General features: G+C 49.1%; 1 protein-coding gene across 1 annotated transcript; it reads right to left on the minus strand.

The window, feature by feature from the left end:
* Positions 1-18,853: 18,853 nt before the first annotated feature.
* On the minus strand, positions 18,854-19,039 carry LOC131259759 (uncharacterized). Its single transcript, XM_058261336.1, has one exon. It carries the CDS (start codon positions 19,037-19,039, stop codon positions 18,854-18,856), a length of 186 nt encoding a protein of 61 aa, XP_058117319.1.
* Between the last annotated feature and the right edge of the window lie 967 nt (positions 19,040-20,006).

Consider the following 20,006-nt stretch of genomic DNA (forward strand, 5'->3'; position numbering starts at 1 on the left):
AAAAAGGCAGGCATAGTTTAAAATTAATAAACCACAAAGAATTTGTAAAGCAAAATCACATAACGAACTAGAACAATTTACAATGATTGTATTGATTCCAGCGTTAAATCCCATTCCTCTCGAGGAGTGATTGCCTATTCCAACCTATGTTAGCATTCAAGAAGTCCTTTTTTGAAAAAAGAAATGCATTTCTTTACTCTCTCCGGTGGTCTTTTGGGACGCGCAGGTCATTGAAGGTGATTTACTGATGGCTCATAATTTACGATTTACACCTAGAAAGATCTATTGCCTGTCCCATTGTTGTAAGGATGGGCTTCAGCGTCTTCCATCGAGCATTCTTCGAGGTCTTCTCCCTGCAGACAGTAGGTTCCGAACGATTGCTGATGCAATTGCCACTTACATAAATCAATTGTAATATTGTTTATTATTGATTTATTCCTGTGCTCAAAGCGTTCGTCGAGATGTTTCCCGGAAGGCGTCCCATCAATCATTTGCGAAATCTAATCAAACAAACAAACGGATGGGCAGCAAGGATTGTTTTCAGCGTGCCCTTGCATGTCCTTCAGTGTGGTTTATCAGCTCATAATCGGACAACTGATAACAAGGAAGGAAGCTTTCCTGAACGCTACCAGTCGGTATGAAAGTCAGAATAAGTTTACCAGTTCAAGATGAAACACCTGTTCGCTCTACTTTTGCTGGGAGTTCTTGCCTTTGCGCTAGTCGGCGCGGAAGGTAACTATAGTTCCACAAGAATCCAGTTACCTTTTTGAAGTGAATCCTCCACTGATCGTTTTGCATTTCATTCCTTCAGACTCAGACAGCACGTCCGAGGAAGATCAGGACAACAAGAACGCTCACCTGCCTGCGGTTGATACTGCTGTACCGCAGCCAGCGGGTGGAAGTACTGACGACCTAAAAGCTCCTGTGGAGAAACGTAGCGTCTCCGTAGGCGATTGGATGCATGAGAAGTATTTAGCCCTTGTCGACGAGTCCGACAGCGATTCGGGCACCGGAGAGGAAAATTGAGAATCGAAACGAGCGTCAACGGTCCAATATTAGTGAGGTTACATATTTTGAAATAAACATGAATAAATTGTGTAATGTCGCAGCGAAACAATTCGCGACGCGGCACAAACTCTAAAACGGTGCAACGTTTAGTTTTTCACTCGAGAATACATGAATGAATTGAAGCTAATTAAATTTTAGCAAGAAAGCAAATAAAACACAGTTGTTAAAAATGAAAAATGAAACGATAATGAGAAATGTACGCTTGCGATGTCAAATCACATGAAAGCCAAAACCAAAATAACTTATAACGCTGTTTTCTCATTCAACTTTATCTAAGAAAAGCATTGAAAATACGGAATAAAACCCAACATTTATTTGCAGTATTGATGACGACAATGATGATAACAACAACCTTTATTACTCCATGAAACACTTGATTGAATAATCTGTTGTATTTGATTTATCAAGTCAGTATAGTTTTATAAAATCTGTCCATATCTTTCATATTGAGGCTAAAGCGTAAGTATAGGGTTCTCGAGCTAGGAACACGTACAACGATTTACTTGTTTATATTTTTGAAAAGTGATGCCTGCAAATCGATTGTTTTGACGAACCCCTAACTGATATGGATGATGCCTACGAGCAAATGACAAGATTAAATCATTTCAATCTCTTATCAGTTCACCATTGAAAACAAAATAAACATTTTTAGTTTAACTTTGAGGTGGAGCTCAGTGGAAAAATATCAGTCGAACATGCAGCACGCCAGTGTCGTTCTGTTGTTGTTTGTTCTATTCATGTTAGTGCTTGGAGGTGTTCAAGGGAAAAGTAAGAATAACTGTCCTTAATAAAAATGGTAAAACACTTAAGGCCTTTTTTTAACAGATGATGTTGGAACTACTGATTCCATCCGAATCGGTTCCTATACGTTAAAAACAAACGGCACGGGTAATGGTGACATAAGAAAAGATAGGTGGTGAGTCGTCCTGAAAGTCGATGCTAACCAGCTGGACAAGTCTACTCAGTAATGAAAGAAAGCGATACAGCTATCGTGAAATTAGCTGTTGACTATGAAACTGCGGCAAGAATAATAAACTGCACCTTCTAACAACGAGATCGGTTGACATTACTAGTTGCACCGGTCGGAGGGCCTAGACATTCCGGCTTTTCTCCATAGCTTAATTTTCTCACTCCCGCACCTGGCTAATAACCCACTGCGTGAATTGCGACTATCGCCACGGTCCTTCTCCTCACATCACCACCATGCGGCTCTCCTATCGCGTAACGAGGATCAAAATATAAGTTATTACCACGCATTAAGGATGGATGCGCGCTGAGTCCTGCCAACCTGAATTTGCTGCTGAACAACGAGGGAAAACCTGTAACAAAACGTGATCGCACGAGCGACCCAGCGCGAAGCCTATTGCCAATGGAGAATGAACTTCCACGGCCTAGTCATGCGATTCTGTGCTGTTACGAGACCGGTGGAGTTACCCTGCGTCAACACTGCAGGCAACAACAGCACGCCGATCGGCGAGATGGGGTTTGCAATTACGACCGGGACTGGTGCGGTTGCTGGTGGTAACTAATTATTACACTGCTTACACCCATTCCTTAGAGTCCACCGAGCATTCGCGGATGGCAAGGGAGCCCCGGTTCGCTATTAATAAAAGAACAACAACAAAAAAACCCTACCTCAAAGGCTACGACGTGAGGGTACATTTTTGTAATTTCTTCAATCGCGGCAGAGCTCGATGCTCAAGCTAAGGATAATTCTACCGCATGCTACACGAGTGGTCCGGTTCACCCTTCCACACAGCGCTGGCCAGCGCTGCAAACAACTGACTCGCAACATTGTTGGTCCGGATCGATCGATCGATCGATCGATCGGTGTGATTGATTTGTTCGAATGCACTTACAAATACCGCGCGGATCGCAAGTCGGTAGTAAAGTTAAGATATCAACAGCCAGCACACCGTTCACCAGAGCGCGGGTCTCGGGTGGGCTGGCTCTCGCACAGGACACTTGACACCGAGCGACCGAGGTGGGAGGAATGAGAGCAGGTGCGAGGAACAACGCGCGCGCTCGCGCCATAATTTAACCGCTTTGTTGAGTAAATATTTATTAACCTCCCAACTGTCAAATGTACCGCCGCGTAACGGAATGGCACAACGCGATGGCATACCCGCGTAGGCGCGAGATACCGAGGGAGGGAAGAAGGGGACGCAGAGCCCTATAGCTCAGACGACGAGATCGCTATCTTGGGAGGTGCCGTTTCGGTGCGTGTCGCGATAAAATGCGGAAATAATTGCAAATTACTGCATGGTGCATGGTGCAAAACATGTCGTGAACACTGGAACCCCGTCCTAGGCTCTGGGACAGGATTTATGACGGTGGGAGAGGGTACAGGCCTGAACAGAGCACACCTCAAGCGTCCTGGTTGAAATGGGGCCGGTCGAGTTAGAGCGGAATCAGGTTGTCTAAACATTGTGTTTGTGCGTTCACTATGGATGCAGTTCAAACCTAGTCAAGGTGTTCAATTTTGTATCCCTCTATTTAGAATCGCGTCATAGTCCTCTTCCAATAGCTGACAATTTGTGGTCAGATTGTTACGGGAGTTATGGGGATCAAATTGCCACATTCAGCTATTCGCCGGGCATCTCCTCGAATGAGTTCATTCGATTGAGTTTAACGACTTTTGATTCCGGTAGCTGATTTAGCCAACACCTTATGATTAGATATCAGGTTGCAAAGCGTGCCAGAAGTCGACCGGTGATTCATGACCACCTGGTCGACCCTATGCTGAACCATTTGCTACCCCAAGCGATGACTAACCGCAATCGTGACACCGACCCTAACGATCCGTTCTGCGCGCAATCACTCTACCATGGCAATTGCGAGCTAGCAATGAATGTAATTTGATAATTGATCCAGAGTATAGCTCCGAGGGTCCTGACCGTTCGTAATCGATGGGGGGAAATCATTAGGATAACCGTTTTTTTTTTGTGCGGTACGCTAATTCACGCATCGCGTTTACCGCTGGCGTAGACTGAGGAGCTACGCCTCGTCGTTTACTCGCACCAACAGGTGGTAACTCTGCGTTGATTGCGGGACCACCTGAGGCACTGGCAGGCACGCGGGAATGCAAATGCCTCCGTCCGAGATTGACCGGTGGAGACCGGGGGACTGTGAACTTCCCGAGGGATCGCTGTCAACACAGGTCTCGTGGGCTCCTCAGGAAACCGGCAGGACGACAACCATCAGGTGTCATTGCATTTTGTTGCCGTCCCATCGCTGAATCGCGCTGTCCTGGTCGTTCTTCTTGTAACATCGCATATGGCCATACGCACAACAAACCAAAGGGGGCATCAACCAGGCGCCCCGACATTACTGATTTGTCGTTGGCTTCGTAGACCTCAACCACGCCGGGCAGGTTGGGAAGTGGCGCATTAATCCATTCTTCCCGGGGGATGCGCTCTCCGGCCGTAAGGTTAAACGCACCCGCCTAGAGGTGCTGCAACCGCATCTCGGAGTGTGAGTGTGTGTAATGATCATGTGACGATCGCGATCCCATCGTTACCTCCCATTCGGTTCCTGTCCGGTGGCAAAGGTCCGCACGCAATGGTCGGGACTCCGGGACGCTAAGTGCACATTTTAGTGCAGTTTCTTTTAATATGGCAAATTTGCGGCAGATTTCTCGATGTCACTCGAACCGGATGGGAGCGCAAAACGGACGGCGATGACGGGGCGACCATGCACGCGGGGGGGTAGGTGTGCCCCGGTGTGCGGACTTGGGACAGGTTTTTGACGGGTTAAGTTCAACGGAACCCGGCGGGGAGAACGATGAGGAGGAAGAGAGAACGGTCGGCCCAAAACAAACAGACCGATAAATAGAGTTATATCATTTCGCAAGGGCGGCGATAGAGGGCGCTCGCGCACCGTTTATGACAGGTAGGCGGGAAGTTGCGACAGTGACGGTACCCAGGCGATTCCTCCCCGCTTACCATCCTTCTTCGTCCCGGGGACGATGTTGCATCAATTAGATCTCCCGGGGAAGATTGTAATTGTCGCCGCAACCGGAAAATCGGTTTGTCGAGTGAGGACGAACCACCGGGTGGCGATTTCACCAGTCCAGATGGTTACCTTCTCGGCCGTGCCTCTTGCCACCTCACATTCGATCCTGCTTCGGAGACTCTTCTCTCATACGCACACACACGCACAACCGGTCCGTGCCTCCAACCCCCCGCTTATCTATCGATCTCTTTCCGGTATCGTGGTCATTTCGCTACGCACCTTCGCACCGTCGTCTCGCCGGTGGCTATTATTGGCCGTGGCGTTGTCATCAGCCAGTCAGGCAATCAGCGAAACGCAGGAAGGCTGGACCCGCTTAGAAGTGGACGCCAAAACAAACTGGTCCTAGCGTGGCCGGGACAGGAAGCGCCAGAGTTCAATCCTCCTTTCGGCCGACATGTCTTGCCCGATAGACGACAGGATCAGACGGCCGGCCGGGAGCCTTTAGCCGGATGTCTGAACGAGTATTACTTTATTTCTAAGCTAGTATCCGCCCGTTCCGGATTGAAGTAACAAAGTAAGGTGGACGAACGCACGAGAAATTGCGCAAGATAGTGTAAGGAAAAAGGAAAAGCGCTACATTTGATCTAAGAATGATTTGGCAAATGGGCAATTCTGTTCAATTAATTCTGTTTGTTAAGGATTAAGGGTGTACCCAATTCTTACAATTCGGTTATCAATTGAGAAGAATATTCAACTATTATATTCAGAAGAACACAGATTACCATTAGCCATGTTGATTAAAAGTTATTAGTACGACATAATCAGCGTATTACAAGAATGACTTAATTAAGGTTTATGAAATTACCAATCCGCCTGTGGGTTCCCAGCCGGATTGACTCACGCTATTCCGGAACCTTCAGCGTACCTTGGTCGTATCGCGCCGTTGGCAGAGAGTCTGTTAACCCTTTGACGTGAAGTTGGTTGTACCTTGGTGACCTCGATAATTGGTGGAACCTTGGCATTGGCGGCCCTTGGCAGTTCGGGAACGGTGCGTTAAAAACCGGCCAACACTCGACCCTGGTGACAGCTAGAAGCGCGGCGTGTTTTGTTTTGCTGCCATTCTCCACTCTACACCTCGTTTCCCAACGCGTGCTCCGGGACGGGGAGCATTATTGCGGGAGCGTTCGGTGTCGTCACCAGTTGGAGCTGCTGTGCAACCAATCAGTGCATCACCCGTTGACAGCTCTAACTAGGTCCTCAACCTCGCGGCCGGCCAACGAGAGACGTGCCGGACTTAATGACGGCATCGAAATTGCAAATTTTCCGCAAGATTTACCCGTCTGGAACTCTCCGGCAAGCTGGAAGGCTACTGACTCCTTCGGTGTGGTTCATCATTTTTTGCGATAACTCTGTTGGTCTTGAGTGTCTTTGCACCGAGAAGATGCGGCTTGCCAAAAACCTTGGAACTAAATCATCCTCCCTACTGGCGATGGGCGTGAAGGATTCTTTTGGTTGACAACCCCTGTAGACTTATCTTTTTTGTCGCACACAAGCCAAACGCAAGGCATGCACCTTAAAGTACCTGGTACTGTGGATGATTTCAACACTTTTTCCATCGCCCTGTCGGGCGCAACATTCAGTCGGGAGAAAGTGGAATGAAACAAATTATCAACACATTTTAAATAACCATCACCGACTCCGGTGGAGTTTGGGAGCGCGCGGGACGGGATGGCAGGGGATTCCGGCTGCCAACGCTGACAGTGAAAAGCGTGAGCAACACCGGGAATAAGTATCAGCCGGGTTCGGTTGCCGGGCCCCGTTCAATGACCCCGCGAAGCCACTCCGAAAGACAGGCAACACACAAAAAATAAAAGCGAAATGAATATGGCGAGCGAGCGAATAAAGTGATGAAAACCACACACACACACACACACGCTCAAAAAAACACACACATGTGCTGATACATTGACTCTGCGTGGTAAGAACACATTTTTCGCGAGTACTCCAGGTCAGTCCGCCGGCCGCAGAAGACCCCGGCCCCGGGAGCCTCTCGTGGATATCCAAGATCTTCCAGCTGCTTCTGGTAAGCCCCCTTGTCCTCTGCTCTAAAGACAAATTCGTCACCCATCGGTATGTGCGCCGGGACTACCCGGGACTGATCGCCGGACATTCTGCAATGCCGAGTTCTTGCAATCCCGGAACGATCAACTACTTCGGTACAAATTCTCCCACCACGGAGCGAAGCGGTGCAGCAAACACCAAAGGGATAAGTCCATGTCACAAATGACATAATCGGTCTTAAAATTCCCACCCTGCGGCACAAATTGCCTTCCCCCGACCGCGGCCCGAGGTGGATTTCAAATCTCGGCCCGCATCTTTTCCCGCGAATACTCGTTTAATTGAAATTGTTCCCTCTCCTTTTCCCCGCCAGCTCTCACCGTCACCCTCAGGCGTGGCAGGATTCACCAGCGCACAACTATCAATGGCGGAGGAAATTCCTGTTTCGACATTAACATAGATAAAGAATGCCGTAATTATCTCACCGACACCCGCCCGTTCCGGTCCTCCCCTTCCACGGTGTCTATTTCTCGGTGAGTTTTGCGATTCATGAATCTCGGCTAGGCCTTTTATATTGCCTCTCTCTCGCTCTTCCGGCTGCTCGATTCATTGATCGGTTTTCCACGCGAGGCGAACGCAAGACTTGGCGAATGCGGATTCTTACAAGCTCGCAGAAACGCGATCCAGCCTCGGCAAGTGCTATCGGACCAGTTGACAAGAGGGACTGGAATTCTTCTGCAATCGGTCGTGCCGATAGCCGTACCGGTTCGTGGGTATTTCATTGGCGTACAGCCGATCGACCAATTATACATCGTACCGGTTGATACAATCCACCAACTTGTCATCCACTCGCTGTTGTGACAGCACTGGAAGCAGTGAATAAATTGAAAACCACTGGACTGAAGAGTGAACTAGCTGCTCGAAATGTCGGTGACTACAAGATGGACCCAGCGCTGACCACACAGGTACCACGTCATGCAGCATCCGAACGTTGAACCAACCGCTTCGCCGGCACCACATTGATTGATCGGACCTCCGGATTGATTGGGTACCACCCCGGTGTGGAAGGCTTCCCACCGTATCTTTCGCTCACTTACACCCTCGTCGGCGTTGCCTTTCACCCCGGCCCCGCACATCGGTCTTTCGCTGTGTTCGCCAAATCGTGCTGAAACAGATGATGTTAAACAGCAGCGGCCCGGAGTTGATGATGGAGCCGAGCCACCATGCAGAACCACCACGCACAGCTCAGCTGAGCGCGCCGGCATCGACCTCTGCGCTGGTGGAACGAACATTTCTTTTCGGTGTCCAACATGCGAACGCCAACTTTGGGAGACTAGAGGCCGCCACTTCCACCGCTCCACTCCGGTGGAATATCCTGGAATGGCCATCAGCTGCCAGAAGAGTTTTGCAGCCAGGAATGGAGCATCGGCTCTATGATGGCGTGCGGCTCACTTCATCATCTCCCACGGGTTCGGAACGTGTGCTGTGCCCGTCGCCCATTACACCTGGCCACTATCATCATTATCTGCCAACCTCCCGGGGCCGATATTACGCGGTCTATTTGCCGGAAAAGCCTGCTAGAACTCGCGACGGCGGTTCGCTATTAGTTGCGACCGTGTATGATTGCGATCATTACCCACAAACGACTCACGACCACGACGACTCCCGTCCGGCTGGAAATGAGTGCTTTGTCTCGACGGACACACACACACACCAGACCTGAAGGAGGCGGCGCCCGGATTCGCGCGATTTCTGGTACGATTTTTCCGGACTGCCCGCGCACCCATATAGACCAATTTCCCTCCTTTCCTTCTCTCTCTCACTCGCTCGGCCAAGGGTTGCACTTAGACACACTGGTGCTCATCTCGCGGTAATTTCGCGTTGTTGGCGATAATGATGCAATATTAAAAGCCACAGCAGTCATTTCCGAACGCAACAACGTCGGGAACGTTGGGCTGGCGTCAGAATTGATCCTCGCAGATCTCCTGTTGAGCGGAAGGCTAAGGATTCTGTTCTGATTAGTTGTCCGTGCGTAGTTGTCTTGTGCGTGATGATCTCGCTCTGTGTGGATAAGGTACAACTAAGTGATACCTTCTGTGAACTTAGGCTTGACCGGAACACTCGTAGCAAAAAGTTGTCTAGCACGCGTCGTAATTGGAATCTTATTTCCAACCAAAGAGCAAAAAGTCTGCAAGGAGTTTTGCAGAGCCTATCGGGGATCAACTTAGAGCTTCTTTGTTTTAAATGCTGTTCTCGGGAAAGCGAATTCTAAAGCTTCTGAGTTATAATTAAAAATTGCAATAAATATCATTGAAATATTTGCAATTTTCCATTCTCTAATGTAGCAGAACAACATTTCAGAACATTATTATAAACCAAGAATACATTTGGAGAACAACACAGAGGCTTTTTAAAAACAATTAAAATTCATCTCCATATCGCAAACTTAAGCTCCCCGCCGAAGATGCTCCAACATTGATTCGGTTTGCTGTTCATTTTGCGCCCCTTACATCGTGATTCTAGCGCCTTCTTACTCTTCACTTTTGTTGATACATATTGTTTGTGTTGCCTTATTTGTTTCCTTCTCTCGCATTCGCGTTCCTTCCGTCTTACTCGCCTCCCTCCCTCCCGCTCGTTCGTCAATTTATCACGGCTATTTATCGCTTCCATCCGCCGAAAGAAAGCACCGCGGAGACGGACCGCGATCGCACCGTCACGATTATGCAACAGGTTGTGAAATTGCACCTTCATCCTACACCACTTCCTACGACTCCCCGCCCTCTACCCATGGCTGATGCTGCTGCAGCCGAGGACGTGTCAATTCGCACGCATCATTTGATCCATTGTCGTCGTCCGGTGGGATCCCGGACCCCCGCTTATGCTGGGCCGCAAGTGCACACAAATGCATAAACGTTCTGCATGACCTCTTCTCTCCTCTTCGGCACTTCGGTTGCATCTGCTTTCTCCCTCTCCCGCTCTCCCCACGCCCCTTTGCTAAAGGCTCCCACGGCTGCAGCTGCCACGAGCAGGGGAGACGGAGGAGAGTGTTTAATGGGTTACACTTGTCGATATGACGTTCAATGCCCGAATCCGCGCGGAAAATGTGACACAAGCGAGAATGACACAAAAGGAAAGGAGCGTCCGAGGCCTGATGGAGAAGCCAAAAGACAGTCGGGTCCAAGCATATAAGGGGGGAGAGGGGAACGCGAGACGAAGCTCGGGGGGAAACACTAGTAGAATACATCGTGAACACGCGGATGTGTTTGTATGGGTGGCGGAGAAAAGAATAATGAGACGAGGGGAGGGATGGAGAGATACTGGGGGGCCCCGGGTATGTGCGTACACCGGGGCACACACATGTGTTCGGGAAAGCGAGAATCCGCCATCCGCGCGCGCCGCGAGATAAGCGCGAGCGGGACGGCGATAGGCCAAGAATGAAGCGTTACTACCTGCAAATGACTTGGCCGCGCGCACCAGAACCGACCCGGGAGGGCCCCCAACTCGGGTAACTGGGGGGGGGCCGCACCGCCAACGAGAGTGATGTGCGCGGTTCATTGACCCTCTCGGTAGGCCACCTTTCTCGCTCTCGCTCGCGTTTCTCATTTCGTTCCTCCGTTCGTTTCGGTGGGGAGGAAGGGGGAGGGGGGCTGGAGCCGGCTCCCCAAGCACACTAGAGTGCTAGGTTTACGCTCACTTTTCATTCCCACTCTCTTGCTGCCCTCCTCCTCCTGCCCACATCCCCAAACCCCTCCCCGTTCAACCCTTTTCCCTTTTTCCAGCAGGCCGATCGTGGACGATTCTGCCTCTTCCGACGATCGTCCGGGAGTCCGCCGATGCAGCAGGCCATTCATTTTTCTTTGCGTTCCTCCCCATCCCCCCCCCCCCCCCCCCCAAACACCTGTCCTGCTCACACTGTGTTTGCTTTCTTGCTCGTTCCCGCACGCGGCACCTTTCTCTTTCCCAAACCCGCGGGCTCCACCACGCGTTCGCCCTCCATTGCACTTTCTTTCACAAACCCACCCTTCCCCTCCCACTCCTCTTTTTTGGGGTGGATTTTGAAGATGCAGCTGGAGTTGGGTTGAGTTTTTGGGGCGAGTTTGACACTTTTCTGCTGTTGTTGTTGTTGATCGTGTGTGTGTGTGTGTGTGTTTGAGTGGCAAGTGTTTTACTTGACTGTTTGGGAGTCAATAGAAAGGAAAACGGCTCGATACTAGTAGGATTTAATTTTACTGCTGCATCTCATTGAATAAACACAATGTTCATTCATTAGGCTGAAATGAATCCATAGCGGACGTATTTATAGTGAAACACATCTTTTTCCCGATAGATTAATACCTTTAAAGCCATAAGCTAGAAAACTGGTTAGAAAGTTATTAGATAAAATATTGATTGCACACCAGCTTCGTATGGTGGCTTTTGCTTCGCCAGTGCAAAAGGGTCGTCCGAAAACGTAGGGTTGGCATAGACGAGCGACTCCACTCCCCCACTCCCGTCAACCCCACCCAAACCCTTCAGCCTGGCCACGTTTTGCTAATTTCGGACCAACCCAACCCAGCCCTGCCAGTCGATTTGATCGACCACCCATCATAAGCCGACCCATTCCGACACCCGTCAGTCTCATCAAAACTCTCGCCACCCCTACGAGCCTCCCCCCCCCCCCCCCTTCTCCCTCTCCCGCCCTGCATCACCACCACGTGCTCGACCTCCACCGGCTTGGCTGGGGCGCTGCTCGATATTACTTAACAAGCGATATCAACATAAGACAAAGAGCATAGCCAGAGCAAAAACCACAACAAGAAAACAAAACGCCGCTAAGAAAAGCTGAACAAATACACACACTTGCGTCAGGCATGTGGATTTTTTGACCCTTCCCTCATCGAACGCAGCCCGATCGTGCGCCCTTTTCCCCGGCAGCGCCGATTGTTTCTTCCTGTGACGTTTCGCTGGTTCCCCTCCCTCCCTCCGGGTTTGGGTGCTGCTGGTCGTTTTGGTTTTTTCCGTTTTGAGTTTGAGTGGCTGATGTTTTTTTTCTTTTCAGTTCATCATACCTCTGACTTTGCTATCCATCGTTAAGATTTTCCGCGACCTGGGTTGGCCTTCCGTTCCCGGCGTCGTACTTATTATAAGTGCCGTGCGTTGATCCTGTCCACTTGGAGCCTACATATTTAACTATCGACAGGGACAAATTTCCATGTTTGTCAAAGGAAAATTAGCCAAAACGAGCAACTAATTAGTGGCATGTTTTAAATTTTATAATTCTGTTTGATTCTTACCGACACTATAGAATGTTCTCAACACTCATCTGCACCTTTTTGTGCTCATCTGCACTCTTCGGCCGAGAAGGGATTATTCGCAATTCTTCAGCAAGGGTTCCTCCCCTTTGTTCGGTCTAAGTTATTCCCGTAAAGTTTTTGCTAAACTTACCCAAAAGCGCTGACCCCAAAGAGGGTTAACCAAATGTTTTTTTGTGTTTATTTCTAATCATGCACAGTTAGGGATGTCCCGTCGCTCAGGAGCATGCATTGGCAACGGACAACCAAACCGGAATGGCCCCCAAAGCCGCGTGCGGAAACTTCAGGGCTAGATCGCCGAAAAGAAGGCAGCGGGACGGGGGGACGGGGACCACTAGCCAGAAAAGAGTTGAAACCCGAAATAGAATAGATGTCCAGACCAATCCAGAGATCGGTGGTTCGGACCAGGAAGGGACGAGTGGCTCGCAGTGGTTGCAGTTGAAAAAGGGGGAACGAAATCGAATGGAAGAGAACCGACACACACCGATAGGAAATCTTAAGCATCTTGCATTAGTTATTCGATACCGAAGAACTTATGTCGGTTGCAACGCCTGTTTGCCCAAAAGTGTATTTTTCCTACCTTTATTTCTCGATGGTTTCTACATCTCCCTTCCCCCTCTTCTCCCCCTCGTCTTTTTAAAACGTCTTCACGGGACTTAGTTAAACGATCGTGACCTACGATTCGCGGACTTTCGCGAACCGAATGACGCTCGCGGACGGTAAGATTTGAAATTGGTACATTTTCTCCGGGCATCTTTCTCGCCCAAACCAGTTCCATGGTGTGCGAATGTATGCGTGTGTGTATGTGTGTGTGTCTATTTATTAAGTTTTTTGCTAGACCAAGCTGACCAGCCAAAAACGCTCTCGTGAATTTATAGGCGAATCTTCGGCCGTCCAGCTTGTGGACAGTTCGTGGCGGCGGACCGTAGAAGACGAAACTGAGTCAAACCAGCTAGATGAACGAATTAAACTAAAAAAACACACACACACACAAACGCTAGACAGATACATAGAGCCAACTGAAAAAAAACGCGTCCGAAAATTCGTGTGGAAACGTCTGCGCCCGGGTGTCGTTGACCTTACGCTCGAATACGACGCGACTAGGCGCCACCCTAGTTTGGTTCGGCGAAGAAATTCGGATGCAGATGAACGGTCGGCGAGGGTGAGGTGGTGGGGCGCCGAAAGGATTAATCGCAAATTTTTACAGAAGGAAGCATCTTGCGATACCTGCGGTTCGAGAACGAAACAGTCGAATGCATCCGATCGATGGTCGAATTAATTTCCATCCAATGAGGAGTTTGCACGAGAAGCTGATGGAGTCCTTGATCGATCGAGTCATTTAACATAAATTGTTTGATGTCATAAAAAAGGCTTATTGACAATGCAGAATAGTTTAGCTTAATATTTATGCCCACAAAAAAAAAGTTAACAAACAATAGTGAACTTCGTTTATCTATCTAAACATGTAACGAAGTATGAAATGATATGTAACGAAGTACAAATTAAGTTGAAAATATTTTCCTAAACTATGAGTTTGATAGTTTTCTCTTAAAGTTAGAAATTAACTTTAACCATGCCTTTTTTACAGATGTTTTGCGAAGTTGGCAGCCCGCAAGGATAATAACTCCAAGAACCTTGTTAATGTAATTTCACGCTTCTTTGCATTACTATGCGATCGCATGTTAGATAACGACGAATGTTTGTGTTGTTTCCGGTTGTTTCCGTAACAAAAAAATAAAAACCATCACAAAAAAACTAATGTCGTCAAGATAATCATTACAACCACCCGGTTCGTACCCAGGTTCAAACGATGTTTAACATAATTTATGAAAAATACCCACAGCATAACTAACGCGGCACGATGCCTTATCACATTCTCACAAGGTGCGCGATAAGAAGTGGACGCGTTTCATCGGCGTAACGACGCAAACGGGGGCACGCGGAAAAGATGTTTGCGTATGCAACGAGGAAAACCGGGGAAGGGGTTGATCGGTTTGGGTCGTTGATCTTCAGCTCCCGGGCGCCGATCCACATCATGCTTCGCTGCCCTTCGGTCGACGCAAGCTGATCGACATAATCGTAACAGCATGCGTAATCCATTATCAAACGGGCGAAACCGTTTCGATTCCGTCGCCATTCGCCAGGAATGGCAATGGCGGCCGGTCCGGGGAGCGTCCAATAACCGAACGCAAACGGCGTGCACGTGATCGACACGACAGAAACAGCAGTAGCAGCAGTAGCAGTGGTGCTGGAATTGCTGATGACCCCACGTGAATCCTTGACACTGGTCCGAGAGCAAAAAAGAAAAAAAATTGGGAATTAATTGACCTCGGTCATGTTGGATGGGAACATTTGGTATTCTTGGCTCCATTAGCAATTCCTCGGAGGACGCGAGCAGTCTAAGGTTACCGAAATAGGAAACCGAAACCTGTGGACACATTCTTCGAGAAATATCTAGAGCATTCGCATTAGAATATTTGTCTATGTGCATTTGAATTCAAAGAGTGATGCGCAATTTTTGCGTAAGGAAAATGATGTTAGAATAACTGAAATTCTGACCCTGTTGTACTTAACAAATTGTAAACTTGGAATTTGAGACTGGTTTTCGAACATCAGAAATAGTAAACAAGAAGAAATTCAATTCAATTCACGTCATTGATTGATTTAAAAAGTTTTTTTTTGTTCTTCTGGAAACAATTCTTATTATGAAAGCGTTTAGAAACATTGGACGTTAATAAACTGCGAATCTAATATGTTTCCTTTGGAATGATGTTTCAAGAAAATACCTTAGGATTGAACTTTTTAGAGTGTTTTCTATTCTCAAATGAACGACACTGATTGATTTAAAACGAATTTTTTGTACTTCTGGAATCAATTCTTATTATGATAGCGTTTATAAACATTGAGCGTTTATAAACTGCGACACTCTAACCTGTTTCCTTTGGATTGATGTTTTGGCATAATGTAAGATGCTAATCCGAAACATTTTTTAACGACGTCAAGAGGAACCGTGCGAGAATCAGCTAGACATGACAAGCAAACGCGTTAAATATTAACAGAAACTAGACGAGCACATCCAGCTGTCCAACAATGTAGCTCAAGAGTGACCTAGTTCTGATCCTTCCCCTTCCTCTCGCGCAACGGTGGGTCCTTCCGCGTTTACCTTTTTCAGCTTGGCCAAAGCCAAAAGTTGATGTAACTGCGTGACTGTTGTGGTGAAACACATGCTGCTCTGGACCGGAGGATGGAGAGGCGTACGCGACACCTGCAGCATACGCAAGGGGGAGGAGGCCCATAAAGTCATAACCCGAGCCTAAGCCGTACAGCGCTAGACGGATGCGCCCACCGGTTTCGTCCCCCCCCCCCCTCGTTTCGGGGAGGAGGAGGGAGGAGGGGAGGTTGACAGACCCGAACCAGACGTCATCATCAGGTGACAGCTCCCACTGCGGAGCGGAGCCGCGAGAAAAGGGCGAGCAAAACAAATCTGACGTCTAGCTTCGGTTCCGCGAGACACGCGGCGAACTCGGAGTGTGTGCGCATATGTGTGTGTGTGCCGCCTTCAGTACACGATGTACGCGATGATCGCGACACGGGGGAGCTCGAGGGTTCTGACTCACGCGGGACACTCCACCCCACCCCAGCTCCAACGTCGCGTTTCGCGCCTCTCCCCCCACCCTACCACCATTCGCCCTGTCCGCCGCCCACGTGCGTCGTCACCTTCGTGCCGTACCGGAGTCTCTGTGTTTGTCGGTCAATGATCGACATCGAAAATAAAAATACATCTACGTATACATCCACCTCGCCTCGATCTTGAACTTTTGGAAGCGACTTTGCGCGGTCGAACCAATGCCCCTCCCTCCCTCCCCGGTTACCCCTCCCTCTTCTGGCGTGTCGTTGCGTTGGGTGCGCGCAGTGTTTGCGCTGTGTTGGTGTTTCGCGGCCGGCAGCTGTTGTAGCGACGCTGGGGTCAACCGTCCCATCGGCGCCCCACAGCACAACACACAGCCGTGTGCTATTTGTTCGCGTTGCCCGCACGGACACATCGACGCCGCGAGTGTCTTGCCGCCGCGCAGTTCGCACATCGCAAACGATCACGCACATGACGAGCCTTGAAAATGTCACTGCCTCTCTTCCTGGGCGCGATGACGTGTGACGTGTGGAGATATTGATACACCGCGAAACCAGATAAACCGAGCGGACTGGGACCAGGAGGGGAGAGTGGGAGGGAGGTAGAAAGAGAGAGAGAGATCGGCAGGCATGATCGTGAGCTTGGTCGGGGTGGCGAACTTCGCGAAGACGTTGTACCACGCGGGTGCTTAGATTCCTTCGAAAAACACCGCGATTAACCCATCCAACATTTGGCACACAAACACTGGCACACGTACGGGCTTCAACCCCTCCGGCGGCGGGGTCCCCAAGGCGAGCAACATTCCCACCCTCCCGTCCGCCCGCCCGCTGCCTGCTGCAACGAATACCAAATGACAAAAGCAGGAAGCGGTCGGTTTTTGTGTGATTCGCGCACTTCGGTTTTGCTGCTTTTATTATTGCTGCTTTGCGGAAGGGATTTGCTGCGCAACCACCCCGACTGTACGCAAATGATGTAATGTCCCGCCGATCAAAGGCAACGCATTTTCTTCCCGGAACCCCGAACTGGTGGCAGGAAACCGATTGGAGGAAGGAAATAGTGTCGATGCGCCGGAAATCGGCCCCTGTTTGATGACGAACACACAGGACGAAAGAACCCTGAAGGACATTGGTCGGGATTTCGGATAATTTGACTTTCCTCTTATTCTACAAATGATAAAACGGCGTTGGTGTTTGATTTTTTAAATAGTTGTTTTTATATGATTTTCTTCAATAATATGTTCAACAAATATTCGTAATAATAGAATAATATATAATAAAATAATCATGATGATAATCATCATTTCAATTCCTTCCTTCGCCCGCGAGACAATCGATTTGCTTGGTTGAGGTTTGCATTTCTGTTCCTGTGCTCTCGAAACTATTTCCCGAACTGCTCCACCTGAACTCTGGCCGAAATTTGAATTTGATTTGTCAAAATAAAAAAACGGGGTTCATTTGAACTTTCTCCGGAAATACTTTCATCTGTCGCTGTGTGTTCCTGTCGGAAGCAAATTTTCACTTGTTTGTTTGCCGGCCGAAGGAAGGAGTTCCGATCATCATTTGTTCCACTTATACGCGGGTCGTGAAAAACAATGCAAATAATAATCATTTAAAAAAAAAACAACACTCCTAAGCAACGTCAAATGGGAAACGCACCGCCATCCGTGTCCACCTATGCTCGCCAGGCGACACCGATACGAGCGGACCGTTTTCGCCAACCTTTTGAGCGCGTTGCTTAACGTTGTTATTGGCAGTTTGGAGGCTGATTTGCTGGTTTGCAATTTGCAGGGCGTACCAAAAAAAAAGTTAAACGATGGGGTATTTGGAAGGAAAAGAACCATTTCTCTCTTCCGCGATATACACGTAGTACAACTAAACGTAGTTAAATAACGCTCGAGGATCGAGCAAAAATACGTAACCATAGAGTAAGGGGGGAAGTAGAGTGGAACAGAAGAAGTAGTATAAAAAAAAGGTTTCAAAGTAAACCTTTAGGCAGTGGCCAAGGCAGGTAGATAAGAGATTACGCGTTATCCCCCGCGGGAGAACATATTAATACTAGGGCAGCAGGCTGAAGTAGCTTGTACACAAATAATAATTTTAATAAAATAGGTAATAATGATAATAATAATAATAGTAGCGATTAAAGTAGTGTAGTGAGTGAGTAATAGTAAGTAAAACGCATTTAAGGCACTAAGAGACCCAGTAGAAGGGCGGATGGGCAAAAGTCTTGCGCGGCGAACTTGAGATGAGCTGAGGTGACTGGAAGTACTAGACCATGGTTCCCCGGGAGTGGAGTTCCCATGTCGTCTGTATCGTCGGAATCGGTTTTGCAGTACGGAAACTCTCTGGTGCCTATCGCGCGAAAAAAGGATTCCACCGTCCAGGAAGTAGTGGTTAGCAACGAACTAGTGTCGATAGTACCTAGCCTGATCGAGTCAACGGGTACGGGTCCCGCCCCGGAAGCGAATGAAACACCTGGGTCGCACACTCTCTCTAAACCACATACCAGCGCTGCTGCCGTGTTACCTCGGGAACCTCCCAGGAGGACCTCATCCGCCTCCGCCGACAGCTGGACGTTTCCTCGCGGCCTCGCACCCTCCTCAACCGTCGATCGTCGATGGCGGCCATCGTTGACCCGGGACCTTTTGCGTCCCCGCAGCCGGTGTGTGTGTGTGTGTGTCTGGTGGTCTGGGCTATGGGTAGTGTGTACGCGGATGGTAGGGCTGGGGCGCTCTGGTGCTGCTCTAATACGCTCAGTAAAAAAGTATCACATTGTGCTGCTGTTTCAAGGAGAGATTCACGTCGCGAAACGAGTCCTGCTCTCCTGCTGCCTGCTTCCAAGCACGAACTCCCGCTTAGTAGAGCCCGGTCGGGTCCAGGTAATGGCACATGACTTGATGCTGCTTCTGCTGCTGAGGCGACATCCGCTGGTGATTCTGGAACTGTTGATGGTGGAACTGCTGCTGCTGGGAGCGCTGGTAGTTCGAGGACGCACTACCTGGACGCCGGTACATGCCGGTGGGATCGAGCTTTCGCTGCATGTTTACGGTTTTGTGTGGTGGTTTTCTTCTGCTATCAAACTTAGATGGTCACTCTTGGCTCCAAGATTTTGTGGAGTCAGCTGGCTCGAACGATGGCTTGTAGAACGTCGGTGGTTTACTTCGACGGGAGTGGCAGAATTCGCAGAGCAAACACTCTAATAGTAGCCGGTGGGGTCCAAGATTGCCATTTTGGTTTTCGTCTAAGGTTCTCCTATATCTCAACTCTCGTTTCTATGGCAATGTTACCTCTGCTCGACGCTCGACAATCTTCACCAAAACTCCGATGAGGTCGTCAGCACGATCAATAGTGACCGGTGGGATCCAGCTTGCGTGCCATTTTTGCCGAGTTTTCTACAATAACGTCTTCAGTGCTTCCGTAATGGATCGGTACCTCCGTGGAATCCGGCGTCGGGAACTGCGGGTGTTGCTGCAGAGGGCGCGCGTGCAAGCGAAACGACCGAAAGGCTGATAGACAGATTGGGCTACGGCTACGGCTAGTAGTGACCGGTGGGATCCAGCTTCTTGGCCATTGTGAATCGCGTAGAATTTCAAACCGAACAAAACTCAACACTGTGCGGGCACTTCGTACGGATAGACTTCGACGATCGGCGAACAGTTCTTGTTGTTGTTAACGCACTTTTCACAAACACGCACACAGACACTTGCGGTTGGCTCGCGAATTACACTCCCGTGTTGGGCGAGGGCACGTACGCACGTTGAGTCTTTCAGTAGTAACCGGTCGGGTCGAGGATCGCCATTGTGAAAGATATAAGCGTACGGCAGCAGGTAGGTAAGAGATAAGACAACTCGGAAGTACAGAGCGACGGCACAGAGAACCGAACTGAACACTTCGAAGGAAGATTAGGAGTGGTGTACAGCAGGAAAAGAGCAACGATCGCCGTGGAGCTGATGTTGCGCGGTGTTGCGTCCGATCGTGTCGACCTCACGGTAGCGAATGAACGCTAAC

This window comes from Anopheles coustani, chromosome 3, assembly GCF_943734705.1.
Source record: "Anopheles coustani chromosome 3, idAnoCousDA_361_x.2, whole genome shotgun sequence".
Lineage (NCBI taxonomy): Eukaryota > Metazoa > Arthropoda > Insecta > Diptera > Culicidae > Anopheles > Anopheles coustani.

What these genes read in the sequence shown, in the direction of transcription:
- LOC131259759 (XM_058261336.1), bottom strand. Translation starts at nt 19,039, where the DNA reads ATGCAGCGAAAGCTCGATCCCACCGGCATGTACCGGCGTCCAGGTAGT.